Genomic DNA, 13,292 nt, shown 5'->3' on the forward strand with positions numbered 1-13,292 from the left:
TGTAAAACACAAACCACGAAGTTCCTGATACTCGGTTAGAAAATCATAAAGCATATTATAAAAATCTCCTAAGATGAAGGTATTAAGTGGACACTGTGCTTGAGCGTTTCCTCTAGACATGGGCAGCTAAGCCTGTGCAAAGGTGAGGACCACTCTCCACACATCCTCTTTGCCAAACAGCCTCCCTGTAAGATTAAGTGAGAGGTTGCTGCTGGATTCTTCATGCTTATTGTCTCTCAACTGAATTCATAGCTTCCGTCCCTCCCTCCTTCCCTTTCTCCCTTCCTTTCTTCCCTCCATCTTCCTTCCCTTCCCTTCCTCCCCTTCCACCCCTTCCTTTATCCCTCCCTCATTTCTTTTTTTCTTTCTTTGATACAGGAGCTTGTCTATTCCAGGTTGGCCTAAAACTATGCAGCCAAGCGTGACCTTGAACTCTTGGTATTCCTGCCTCTGTTTCCCAAATCCTGGGATCACAAGCATGGGCTACTATGCCTGATCCATGTAGTGCTGGAGTTCAAACCTAGGGATATATGCATGCTTGAAAAGCACTCAACCACTGAGCTACATGCCCAGCCTGAGAATTGCCAGTTTTCATTTCAGTGAGGAAAGTGAGGCTGAGAGAGGCTCATCAGTCGGTCGTACGAACAGGAGTCAGTGCAGATCTGTCTAAACAGTTGGGGAACTGAGCAAACAGACACACACATAGAGGGTGTGACTCACAGTGATGCTCTGCCCCACACCTTTGTGTTTCCCAAGAGAATGAGCTAGAGAGAAGCAGAGAACCACCCAGCAAGCAGAAAGCCAGAGCAGTTCTGGGAAAGAATGTGTGTGTTCATCCTGTTGAAAGAGCAGTTTGCATCCAGCTCCTGGAGTGGATCTGTAGTCTATACTGGGTTAGATCCCCTTCCAATGATGGGAAGAAGACTACAACTTCCGACTGTCAAGGATGACACAGTGAACAAAGCTCAAGAGACAAGGTCCCAAGTGGACTGGTGGAGAGCTAAGTGGCAGAAGGCTTTCTTCACATACATGAGAGGCAATGGGTTCTATCTCCAGCATCTCTCTCTCTCTCTCTCTCTCTCTCTCTCTCTCTCTCTCTCTCTCTCTCTTACACACACACACAAATAAATAAATAAAAATAAAAATAAAACAACTCTTGTTGTTGTTGTTGTTGTTTTTGAGATAGGGTGCCTCTTCATAGCCCTGTCTGGGCTGGAACTAACTCTGTAGACCATGCTAGCCTTGAATTCACAAAGATCCTCCTGCCTCTGCCTCCTCAGTTCTGGGATTAAAAAGCATGAGCCACCTCACCTGGCAAAAATAAAACAAATCTTTAAATAAAGATATAAATTCCTGCTGGGAAGCGGTGGCTCATGCCTTTAATTCCTGTACTGGGGAGGCAGAGGCAGGGGAATCTCTGTGAGATTCCTACAGAATGAGTTCCAAGGTATCCAGGGCTATATACTGAAACCCAGTCTTAAAAACAAACAAAACAAAACAACAAAAGACCTCAACAAAACAAACGAAAACCTCCCCTCAAAGACATGAATTCCTTAACATGTTGTTTAAAGTTGTTTTATTATTTATATTTTATTTATATAGAATACTTGACAAGCAGCTAAGGGAGAAAAGCAATTAAGTAGTCCTGACCAGCTGCAACACTTATAACCAGGACAATGACCAGCATAGCAGGATATGCATAAAGGTGAGTAGTACCCACATGTTGGTGGCAACCAACAGCTGTATTATTGGACTTGAAGTCTTGTCTAGTACTAGAAGCCTAACCAGTTTCCCTGGCCTAGTGAGGTCATGGGCCTTAGAAAAGAATGTACTACAGCTACGTTTCTAGACAAGCAATTCCTTACTACATTCTAAATCTTATGCTTATACCCACAGATAACTACAGCTACAACCCCTCATCCAAGAAGCCTCTCTTTACAACAAATACAGACCATCGCAGAAAACTACAGTTAGAGATCCACAGAACATGGTGAGCCTACCACAATGGAAGCATCTACATCACAGCTCCTACATCTATGGTTCAGAAAACATCAAGGAGAGGGGTGGAAAGATTGTAAGAGCCAGAACAACAGGAAGTCTGCAGAGAAACTGTCTCTCCTAGAAATGTCTGCGTAAGCCAGACTGGAACAAACAATAGCCATATCAGCAGACACACTAATGTAGACCGGAGAGTTTTCATGGGGTCCCACTCCTAACAAAGAACTACAGGCAACTAATGACCCCTGGGAGAATTAGCCCCTTCAGGGATGAATTCCCTAGCCAGCTACAAAACCATATATACACAAAGAATAAAAATGGACTCAGTAGGTTTTATATATATGTACATATATATAAATACATGTATACACACATAAATATATAACAATAATAAGTAAAAGAGGTCATCAACTTGAGAGTGGGAAAGCATCGGAAGGCTTGGAGGAAAGATAGCTGGGAGAGGCTGGAGGAAGAAAAGGGAGGGGGAAATGTGATGTAATTCTATTTCAATTAAAACCATATTAAGAAAATAATAAAAGATTAATTTGGAAAAAAGGAGTTACTTTATTTTACTTACATGTGTATCTGGGGGTAGAGGTGGGGATAGGGGTTATACATATGAGTGCAGGGCCAGAAGTGTTCAGATCACAAGTTTTTTGTTTTTCTTAAAATTGAGAATTTATAACTTTTAAGGTATTATACAGATGAATTTCACTAATATCACTTTAAATGTTGGCTACTGCTTAGATCAGGCAATAACATCAGACTTACTGGATTTTTCTTGGCAAGGCCTCTGCAGACTCATTGCGGGCACTGTGTGTTCAGACAGGATTGGGCTTTGACTACAACCGAAAGACCAGAGATCTTCCCCCTAGAGCCTTAGAGAAGCAATGGACTTCTTGCTTTCATTACCTTGTCTATTATGTGGGTGCTATAACCAACATGTGGACCACAAAATGCAATTCATACCCAGTGTCCTGATGATCAAATAAAGTTGGTCCACATCTGATTTTCCTGGCCAGAGTGGCTGACCTGTCAGGAGCTCTGCAAAAACACAGCCGACAGCCCACATGTCCACAGAGGAACCATACTTAGTGTCTCCCACCAGAAGTTCCGGGGCTCGGTACCACCTGGTGGCAACGTAGTCTGTGTAGGCATCTCCTGGAACTGAGAGGGAGAACATCAGACAGATACAATGACATCATCATCTCCTGGCCTCAGTATCTCTGACCCATACTCCCCGGAGCAACTGGGGCAGCAGCTCAGTCAGATGGCTTCTGTAGCTCTCAGCCAGGATCTTGCTGACACTGACTAGTAAGATGGTCACTGAGCCAAGGCCCCAGTGAATATTGAGTGCACCCTAGCTGGAAAACATGGGGGAATCATCCCAGACAGGTGTGAGAATTCCTGCCGTCACCCGAGTCTAAGCCAGATCTCACTTGTTTCCATTTCTCATCAGCACAGTGCTCGTTGTTAATTAAACTGCATCCTCCAGACAAAACAAAATACAACCAAAAACCAAACCAAACCAAAATGACAACGACAAAACCCCCAAAAACATAGATTTGAAGTCCCAGTTTCTAGCACCTGTGAATTTGACCTTGCTTGGAAAAAGGGACTTTTCCGATGTTGTTGAGTTACAAGGAGGCAGGTCCTGATTTCAGGGACTGTTGTATGTATGTATATGTGTGTGTGTGTGTGTGTGTGTGTGTGTGTGTGTGTGTGTGTGTGTGTGTGTGTGTGTGAGAGAGAGAGAGAGAGAGAGAGAGAGAGACAGAGAGAGAGAGAGACAGAGACAGACACACACAGAGAGAGAGAGAGAGAGAGAAAGAGAGAGAGAGAGAGAGAGACGGATCTGCCTTAGTTGTCATTCCTCAGACCACTGTTCCCCTCCACCACTCCCCTTTTTAACACAGTGTCTCATGTTTCCTGTGTTGTCCTTGAACCCCTAATGCCCCTGCCTCTACCTTCCAAGTATAAAGGTGAGAGGTGAGCCACATCCATGGGTTATTTTAGCATCCAAGCCACACTCCTAACCCGTACCTTGATTTGAGACAGACTCTCACTTTTACCTGGAATTTCCCAATCTGTGTGTAGGCTGGCTGGCCAGCAGAGCCTTGGGAGTCTGCCTGTGGCTACCTCCCCAGCACCCAGCACACAACATAATACCTGCAATTTTTTTAATGTGTATTCTGGGGATTAAACTCCAGTCCTCGTGGTTGTACAGCAAATACCTAGCCATTTGAGCCATAACCCCAGTCCAAGGACTGGCATTGTTACAAGGTGACCCCGCAGGGACACAGAGAGATAGACAGACATGTGAGTTAGAGCTGATGCTGAAGGAAGTGGCTGCCAGGTGAGGAATAGTACAGCCTGGGATTCAGGAAGCAGCCTCCCCTGAAGCCTCCAGGACCAGGAGAAATCACCTTCTAAGGCCTTAAGCTTCAGGGGTTACAGATGTTCACTCTGGCAACCACAGAGACCACTGCAGTCCTGGATGGTTGCACACACTGACTTTCCCTATCCTTGTTCCTTTCTCAGGACTATTGTGACAACTTGGCTTGACTGTTTGTACCATGAGTCACGCCTGTATGACAGGCAGATGATGGAGATCTAGGTGAAACCTTTCCCGTCCAACATGTCCTTCTGCCCTGAGAGTTGCACTTTGCTTAAACTTCTGATGGTCCCATCTCTACCTCCTAAAGTGCTGGGATTACAATTCTGTTTCTTTGAGCCCAGTGTATGCAGGGCTTCCTGCATGCTAAGCAAGCACTCTACCATTTGAGCCCAGGGGCCCAGCCCTTTTGCCTTTTCATTTCCTGTGTAATTGTACTCACATTGCCTGTATAAGTTTAGCTTGCTTTTTTGCTTACAGTGTTTTGAATGTTTTCTTTTTAAATTTGGTATGTGTGTATGAGTATTTGGATACCATGTGCATGCATGCATGTGTGCATGCGTGCCTGTGTGCACAAGTGTGAGGCTATGAACTTGTGAGTTTCTGGGGTTTTCCCTATCTTAGTCTCTCAACTCATCCTAGGGACATTAGGATTACAAATGTGTGCTGTGTGTCCAACTTTTACGTGGCAAATTCTAGTTCTCAGATTTGCAGGATGGGTCTTTGAACATTTCGTACTGTCTCTGACAATTCTGTGACCGTCGCTTCTAACTGGAATCTTCTATCCCTCAAGATGAACTCTTAATACAGAGTCTATAGCTTAGGAGCATCTTGGTTTGCCAGTTTCTCTTTTCAGCCATGGCAGGGATCAGTTATCATCTGGGTCCTATTGTTTTGCACCACCAAGCACAGTAGCCTTAGAGGCACTTGGACAGTTTTCTTTCAACCCTTCAGCATTTTCAGTCACTTCTGGGTACCATTGGGATGCAGAGGATGCTCATACCTGCCCCCCACCAGTAAGGTGCATGTTGCTAACACAGGTTCCTGTTGCTCTCACACTCTATACTTGGGAGAAATAGTTATCTATCCCCCATCCCTTTGGCCCCTTGCTGCATGGGGATGGTATCCTTTTTCTTAGCACTGTCTCTGAATCATGGTGGCTGTTTAATTTTCAGCTGACTCTTACAGTCTCACCAGCTCTGTGGAGCTTTTCCAATCACTCAAGCCCATGTTGCTATCTCTCCCTGGGGAACCATTCTGCCCAGCAATCTTGTCTTATTCTTTCATCTCATTTACTCTGGGTTATAAGTGCCTGCAGAGCAGCAATGCATCTTATGATTCCTTTCCACACTTTTGGGGCCAAGCACACAAAGATGCCATCCAATGAATTCTCGCTGAATGGAGAAAAGCTGAATTATCAACTGACCAAGAGGCTAACATGAGACTTTTTCCCCTTTTTGAATAACAAGACATTTAGCATCTATCCTTTAGCATAAGTAAGAATACAAATGACATCAATTTCTTGTCATCTGAACTAGATGAAGCAGGTGAAAAGTACTTACTCAGAATCCGTGCGAATCCAAAGTCACAAATCTTGATCATTCCTTGCTTGGTTATTAGGATGTTTTCGGGTTTTACATCCCGATGAATACACTGTAAGATAATATTTGCTTAATTAACTGAGCCATCATAATGACAAAGAATCAACAGTACTTATTAGTTTAAATGATGGATAGTTTACAATTGCTTACAGAGCTTACAAAAGCTTCATAGCTCACAATTGAAAAACAAAAAGAGCTCTCCTTCATTTTTCTAGAAAAATTTAAGTTGTCCATTTTCATATATGAGTCTTGTCAAATAAAAGTTTTACCTAGATGGCAGGATATTATCAAAGATATTAAAACTATAATTGTTACACATGGCAACTGTGTCTTCCTGGATCTTTTGAAGAAAGAAACACACACAATACAGTGAGTTTGTTCACTTTCTATGTTTTCTATTTGAACTGTAATAGAACATGGAGAAATGTAAACAATAGGAGACTCTAAGTGCCTTTAACAAGAATCGCTGCTGTTTATGGCCCACAATTCAGGTTGGATAATGCAGATTTGAGAGGTTGGAAAAAAACATTAAGAGATTTTCATCTTGGGGGAGTTAAATTTGTCTAGAAAGTATCCCCCTTCTGCCACTGAGAATTGCAGCAGGTAAAGGAACTTATTTGGCAAGCCTGGCAACCTAAGTTCAATCCTGGGAACCCATGTGAAGGTAGAGGGGGAGAATCAGCTTCAAAAACTGCTCTGGCCTCCACATGCACACTGTGGCATGTACCACCCCATCATGAACATATCCACAACGATAATTATCTATTTTATAATAATGGCTAAAGTTTGCTCATGAGAAGTCTGCAGCAGTTTAAAGCTCAAAATATAGGATATGCTCTGCAAATGGTGATGTGATGTCAATTTTATTAAGCTACAATAATTGTTTGGTTACACTCAGGTAAGAAGATTGTTTGACTAAATAATTCATCGCCCTATCTATCTGGTTATTCAGCAGATATTTATTGAGCATCTTTTATATAAGAGGTCCATGTTATGGTGTCATCTGGGCCCAAGCTCCTGCTGATGGCCATGTCTGGGTCTGTGGTCTTATAGCAGCCAGGGTCTGGATTGACATAAGGGGCTCCTGGTGCTACCAAGCACCATGAGGTTGCCCAGGGTCAGATCAGCCACCTGAGTCCAGGTTAGTGTCCGAGGGCCAGATTTCATTCAGATCTGAGGGACCTGCATTGCCACTCAATATCATAGTGATGTCTGGGCCAGAGCTGCAGCTGAGGGCCAGGTCAGGGTCTGTGTCCCTACTGCAGCTAGGGTCAGTGTTGATGTCCGATGCACCTGTTACCTTTGAAGGCTGGACAGAAACCCTAGATCAGGGCCATGTTGGTATCTTAAGGCCAAACCATTGCTGGGACATTGGTGACATCCAGACACAGTTACTGTTGAGGATCATGTTTTGGTCCATGGTTCTACCATGCCTGGGGTCTGTGCTGAAGTCTGGGTCCTGCATTGCCACCAAAGGTCACATAGAGGTCCAAGTTTAGGGACACAACCATTCCCACCTGAGTGGCCAGTCCCTCCACCCAGAGCCAAGATGTCTACCAGGCCCAAGCTGCTGCTAAGGGCCACGTCTAGGTCCATGGTCCAGTTATAGCCAGGGACTGTGTGGATGGCTGTGGTGTGTGTCACCCTCAAGAGGCCCTAGGAACTATGCGGGATAAAATTAGAGGACCATACTAAGCCAGCCATGCCCTTTGCTGGCCCTGGGAAAGCTGACGTTGCCTCTTGTTGGACACTACAGCAAGATAGCTGGCCCCTACATGTTGGGGAGATGGTCCCCACCCCTCACCACAGGCCAGGGTGAACCAACCCTGAGGGCATGCATGTAGGGGAGCTGACTCCACCCACTTGCCTGAGATGGGTGTCCCAGGGGCCCAGACTGACCAGCGTGGCTACTATCCAGTCCTTGGGTTGACCCACCCTAGCATCTACCCCATCCAGGACCTGCTGGAGCTTGTGAAGGGACTGGTCCTGTGGAATGATACCCAAAGATCTCCAAGGCTCATAGCAGCCACGGGATATCCCAGGGGAGTTCTGGTGAAAATTCATTGATGGTGGTGAACCAGAATCTAAAGGCCTTGAACTAGACCATTGACTCACTGCAATAGACATGTACCAGTAAAACTGATGGGACAAAGAGGTATGCTATATGGCACACTGAAGCCTCCTTGCCATCAGGAGGAATGAAGAGGGGTTGGAGAAGCAGGAAAGAAGGAGAAACAAAGAGGTTTTTCTGTTGTGGTGGTTTTTGTTTTATATTTGTTTTTTGTTGTTGTTTGTTATTGCTTTTGTTTGCTTGCTTGTTTATTTTGATTTATTTCCTTATGTGGGGGGCATGGCAGGGATGAGGGGAGGATAGGGGGGACTGGGAGGTGAATGGAATTGGGTGCATGATGTGAAACTCCAAAAGAGTCAATAAAGAAGTTATTTATTAAAAAGAGGTCCATATTACACATGGAAGAGATAAAAAAAAAAGATGAGTCAGCCTCAGACTCAAGAGAGTGTCTTGGTATACAGGTCAGAAGTACAAATGCTTGTGGAAAATGATATCTTTAAAAACCATCTTAACAGAGCTGGAGCGATACTGGTTACTCTTCCAGATGACCTGTGTTTAATTCCCAGTACTCCCATGGCTTGCAACCACTGTAACTACAGTTCTACGGCATCCAATGCCCTTTTCTGGCCTTTTCTGGCACTAGGCATGCCTGTGGTACACAGACACACACAGGCAAAATATCCATACACCTAAAGAAAATTAAAAACTGTGCCGATTTCCCTATCAACTTTATGTGAACGTTCTGTCTCCTGGAATATGGTAGAAAGCAATAGATTCTGTCCAGCATCACCTTTTCTAAAACTCGGGAGCCACAAATTGCATCATGAAAACCAGGGTTATGTATCTTGTGAACAACATACCTTTCCAGCCAGAGGAAATGAAGGCTTTTGCTTTATTCTAATGGAAACTTCAATGGCTTTTGTAAAACTAAAGAGAGTTTCCTTAAGTATAGACATTTAGTTCCCTGATCTTGAATTTCCTTTTCCAGCAATCCCAAACTACCATGGTAGACATCCTGCTGGCAACAGAACTGCCTATATGGTACTCTGAATCAGTTCTTGGCACTCTAAGCACCCAATCAGAAGGTCTAGAGATATTTTATAAGATCCCTCATGCTAGCAAAATGGCCTGAGCCATTAGCCAAACAGTTTATAATATTAGCCTCTGTGTGTTTATTTGGGACTGAAGGGCTGCAGGACTAGGCAGGACAGAAACTCAATTAAACAAAGCACCAGGAGCCAATTGGAATAAGCTGCCACTGGCCCACAATGAGAAAGAAAAATGACTGCAGGCATCACAAACAACCAAACCATAAGAGCTGTGGATAATCCTAGCCTATATTGCTCAGCAAGGGATGATGCTGACATACGTGCTCATCACTCTGAATGAAAGCATTATGTATTTGCCTTATTTTCATTTGCTTAGTTTTTGCAGTTCAGGTGATTCCACCTAGGGGGTGCTTTGACATATTAACCAAGCACTCTACCAGTGAGCTATATCCCCAGTCTTAAAAGACTACTTATTTGCAACATTGGTGATTGAATCCAGAGCCTTAAGCATGCTAAGCAATTGCTCTACCAATGAGACACAACCCCTAGCCCATACTTATCTTCCTATACTTTACAATAGCCAGAGTCCATAAGGGTAATCTACTCTATCTATGCAATTCCAACTGTTATTATTACTAGGCTATTTCTGAAACAGGATATCATGATACAAGCCAGGCTGTCCTCCTCCAACTCATGATCCTCTTGCCTTGGCATTCTGAGAACTGCAATTACAGATGTGTACCACCATACCTGGCTGCAATCCCAATGGAAATGAAGAAGTAATGATACCTTTGGAAAGCAACAATTTCTTAATCTTAATGAATTCTGGATTCAGGCAAGAATGTGGGAACCATCAGGTATAAAGATCAACAAGGAAACTGAAAATGGGGGCAGTAGGGAGGGGTGTCGATCAAACTAGTAACCCCTGAGTCTACCAATCAGGATCACCATCACCAAGGTCATGATTATCAGACATTATACATCTCATGATGTTGATAAGATAAGAAGCATGTGATGCTACACATCAAATACTGTTACCTAAAAACAGCAACAACAACAATGAAACAATATAGGCTAGGATTATCCAACCCTGGAGCTCAGGCAATAGCCCAGTGGGTTGGAGTGCTTGCCCTGCAGATATTAACACCTACCTGGCTTTGGATTCCCAGACCCCACATAAAACACATTGTACAGCTGTCTACTCCTATAATCCCAGTACTGGGAGTGAAGACAGGCAGATCCCAAGAGGTTGCTGGTGGGCTAGCCTAATGAAAATTGCAACCTTTTGATCTCAAGGAAATAAGGCAAAACACAATGAGGAAAGACAATGTCTTGCTGTGACTTGAACTTTTGTACAAGAACACACACCTCCTCCCTCAAAACCAACCCCTAAATCCTACAGTGTATTGGGTTTTGTTTTGGGAGCTGGGGCCTGCCACCCAGCTCCCAAATAAATACTTGGAGTCTTACTCTTTCTTATGAATGCCTGGCCTTACTTGACTTGTTTCTAGACAGCTTTTCTAACTTAAATTAACCTGATTCTCTTCTACATTTTGCCTTTGGACCTTTTACCTTTCTTTATTCTATATCTTTCTTCCCTTCTTACTCCATTGTTGGTTGTATGGTTGCATAGCTGGCCCCTGGCATCCTCCTCTCCTCCCTTTTTCACTCCTCCTCTTCTCCAGAGTCCAGAAATCTCCTATTTCTCTCTCCTACCTAAGTATAGGCTGTTCAGTTCTTTATTAGACCAATCAGGTGTTTTAGACAGGCAAAGTAACACAGAGTTAAACAAATGCAACATAAAAGAATAACACATCTCTGCATCATTAAACAAATGTTCCACATCATGAATGAATGTAACACGTCTTAAACTAATATTCCACAACACTACAATAAGTACAAAACTCAGCCAAGTGCCATGATGGGTCAGGCTATAGAGAAGATGAACAATTATTTTAGTTCAATCTAAACAATTCTTAGAATCATTAATTCTGTAATGGAAGGAAACATTAAGCCCACACAAACTTTGAATTCACAAGCTATCAGTAGCTTAATTCTCACAGAAACAGGAGAAGGGCTTCGAGTGATAAACTGCCTTTCCTCACATGCAACTCACTTTGATCTTAGTTCCCTGGCTCTTTCTTTCTATCAGAAGAGTTATTGCAGAGAACTTGCTAGCATTAGAAGTTGCTACTTACATTATGTTTGTGGCAAAAGTTAAGGGCTTGGAGGGTTTGCCACAGCACGCTTTTGATAACTCCATCAGGAACACTGGAGGAAAAGAACAAAAGTAGAAATGAAAACTCCTGGCAAGGGGTCCCAGAGGCAAGGACTAGGAATGAGAGGGCAGATGGATTCAATGCAGTCAGAGAGCACAATGCACAGGGAGGGTCTGGTAGAATTGCTTTAATAATCACCTACGTGTTTCTGCCGCTTGTATGTTTGTGCACCACGCACATGCCTGGTACCCTTGGAGGCCAGAAGAGGGTATGAGATCCCCTGGAACTGATATTACAGTTGGTTATGTGCAGCCATGTTGATGCTGGGAATGAAGCCCAGGTACACTGGAAGAGCGGCCATCTCTCCAGCCATGCTTTTTTTTTTTAATAAAGTCTTTGTGTACATATAAAAATCGTGTGTTGTCTATGTTCATGTATGTGAGGGTGTACACATGTGCCACGGTGCACATGTGGAGGTCCAAGTGATGGCCGTCACCTTCTACGTTGAGACAGGGTCTGTTCTTTGTTTGTCACTGCATGTGCTAGGCTGGCTGGCCCCAGAGCTTCCATGGTCTCTTGTCTCTGCCTCTCATTTTGCCTTGTGAGCACTGGGATTACGGATACACACTACTGGGTCTTGTTTTATGTGGGTTCTAAGAACTCAAGTCCTTACATTTATGTAGCAAGTGCCTTACCCATAGAGCCATTTCCCCAGCCTGCTCCCCCATTAAAAACAAACAAACAAGCATGTTTAGAGGCCTGTTCTCATGGCACAACCCTTTAACCCCGGCACTCAAGAGACATAGGCAGGAGAAGCATTAGTTAGACCCAACTTGGGCTACATAAAAAAAAAAAAAGCTAGGAAGCTGAGGCTGGAGGATCACCACAAGTTCAAAGCCAGCCTAGACTGCAGAATGAGACTCTGTCTGAGAAAAATGAAACCACACACACACACACACACACACACACACACACACACACACACACACACACACAAACACACACAAATCCCCTTCTAAGGTTTAGCATGGTGGTGCATGCCTTTACTCCCAGCAGTAGGGAGGCAGAGGCAGGTGGATCTTCATGAGTTGAAGGACAGTCTGGTCTACAGGACAAGACAATCGGAACTACATAATAGACCCTGTCTCAAAACAAAACAAAACCTATTTATGACATTATGCAATTTTATAGCTTGAAAATATCTATGAAATTATGTATATTGCATTGAAAAAAATGGCTGCACATTCAGAAACTTCTTGGTTCTCTGTTTGTCCCCCTGTCTCTTTTTCTTTCTCTCCATATACTTTTTGACTCTCAGTTTGAATAAATATGCTCTTATTTTTCACATTTTTAAAAGACATAAAAAGATGTCTCTCCAACACCTGCTGGGCCACCTGCTGGTTCTTCCCATTCCACCCTCGCCTCTTTCAGGTACATCTTATATGCAGAGGTATCGATGCCAACACATACTTGTACTTCAGTAGCTGTGGTGGAGCTCATCTGAGTAATTATGCTTGACGTCCACTAATGACAGTTGAGCCAACTGTTCTTTCTAGAAACACTCCCAGGAGGATTTGCAACTCTCCATCTGATGACAAGTGAACAACTACCTTCTTCTTATCTTGCTTGTTCCTTTTTTATTTCTATTTATTTACTTTTTGAGACAGGCTCTTACTGCATAGCCTTGACTGAACTGGAACTTGCTCTATAGACCAGGCTGGCCTCAAAGTCACAGGGATAGGCCTGCCTCTGCCTCTCAAGTGCTGGGATTAAAGCTGTGTACTACCACACCTACCCCATTTGTTCTTTTTTTTTATTATAAATGGGGTAGAGGGAGAATTGCCATGGTGCTCATGTGAAGGTTAGAAGATAGCTTGCTGGAGTCAGTTCTCTCATCCTGTGGCTACCAGTCCCACACTTTGTTCTTAAGATCCATTGACGCATCTGAGAAGTTGGATG

The 13,292-nt window shown here is 43.7% G+C and overlaps 1 protein-coding gene across 1 annotated transcript in view; it reads right to left on the bottom strand.

Moving 5' to 3' along the window:
* The window catches only part of Cdkl4 (cyclin dependent kinase like 4), a 33,522-nt gene that overhangs the window by 11,752 nt on the left and 8,478 nt on the right, over positions 1 to 13,292 (bottom strand). Inside the window, exons 3-5 of the mRNA XM_035445634.1 lie at positions 11,313 to 11,385; positions 5,956 to 6,046; positions 2,968 to 3,165 (exon numbers count right to left, since the gene is read on the bottom strand). Of these exons, the coding sequence (XP_035301525.1) occupies positions 2,968 to 3,165; positions 5,956 to 6,046; positions 11,313 to 11,385 (362 nt within the window). The remainder of the gene's footprint in view (positions 1 to 2,967; positions 3,166 to 5,955; positions 6,047 to 11,312; positions 11,386 to 13,292) is intronic.

Source organism: Cricetulus griseus, chromosome 5 (assembly GCF_003668045.3).
Source record: "Cricetulus griseus strain 17A/GY chromosome 5, alternate assembly CriGri-PICRH-1.0, whole genome shotgun sequence".
Lineage (NCBI taxonomy): Eukaryota > Metazoa > Chordata > Mammalia > Rodentia > Cricetidae > Cricetulus > Cricetulus griseus.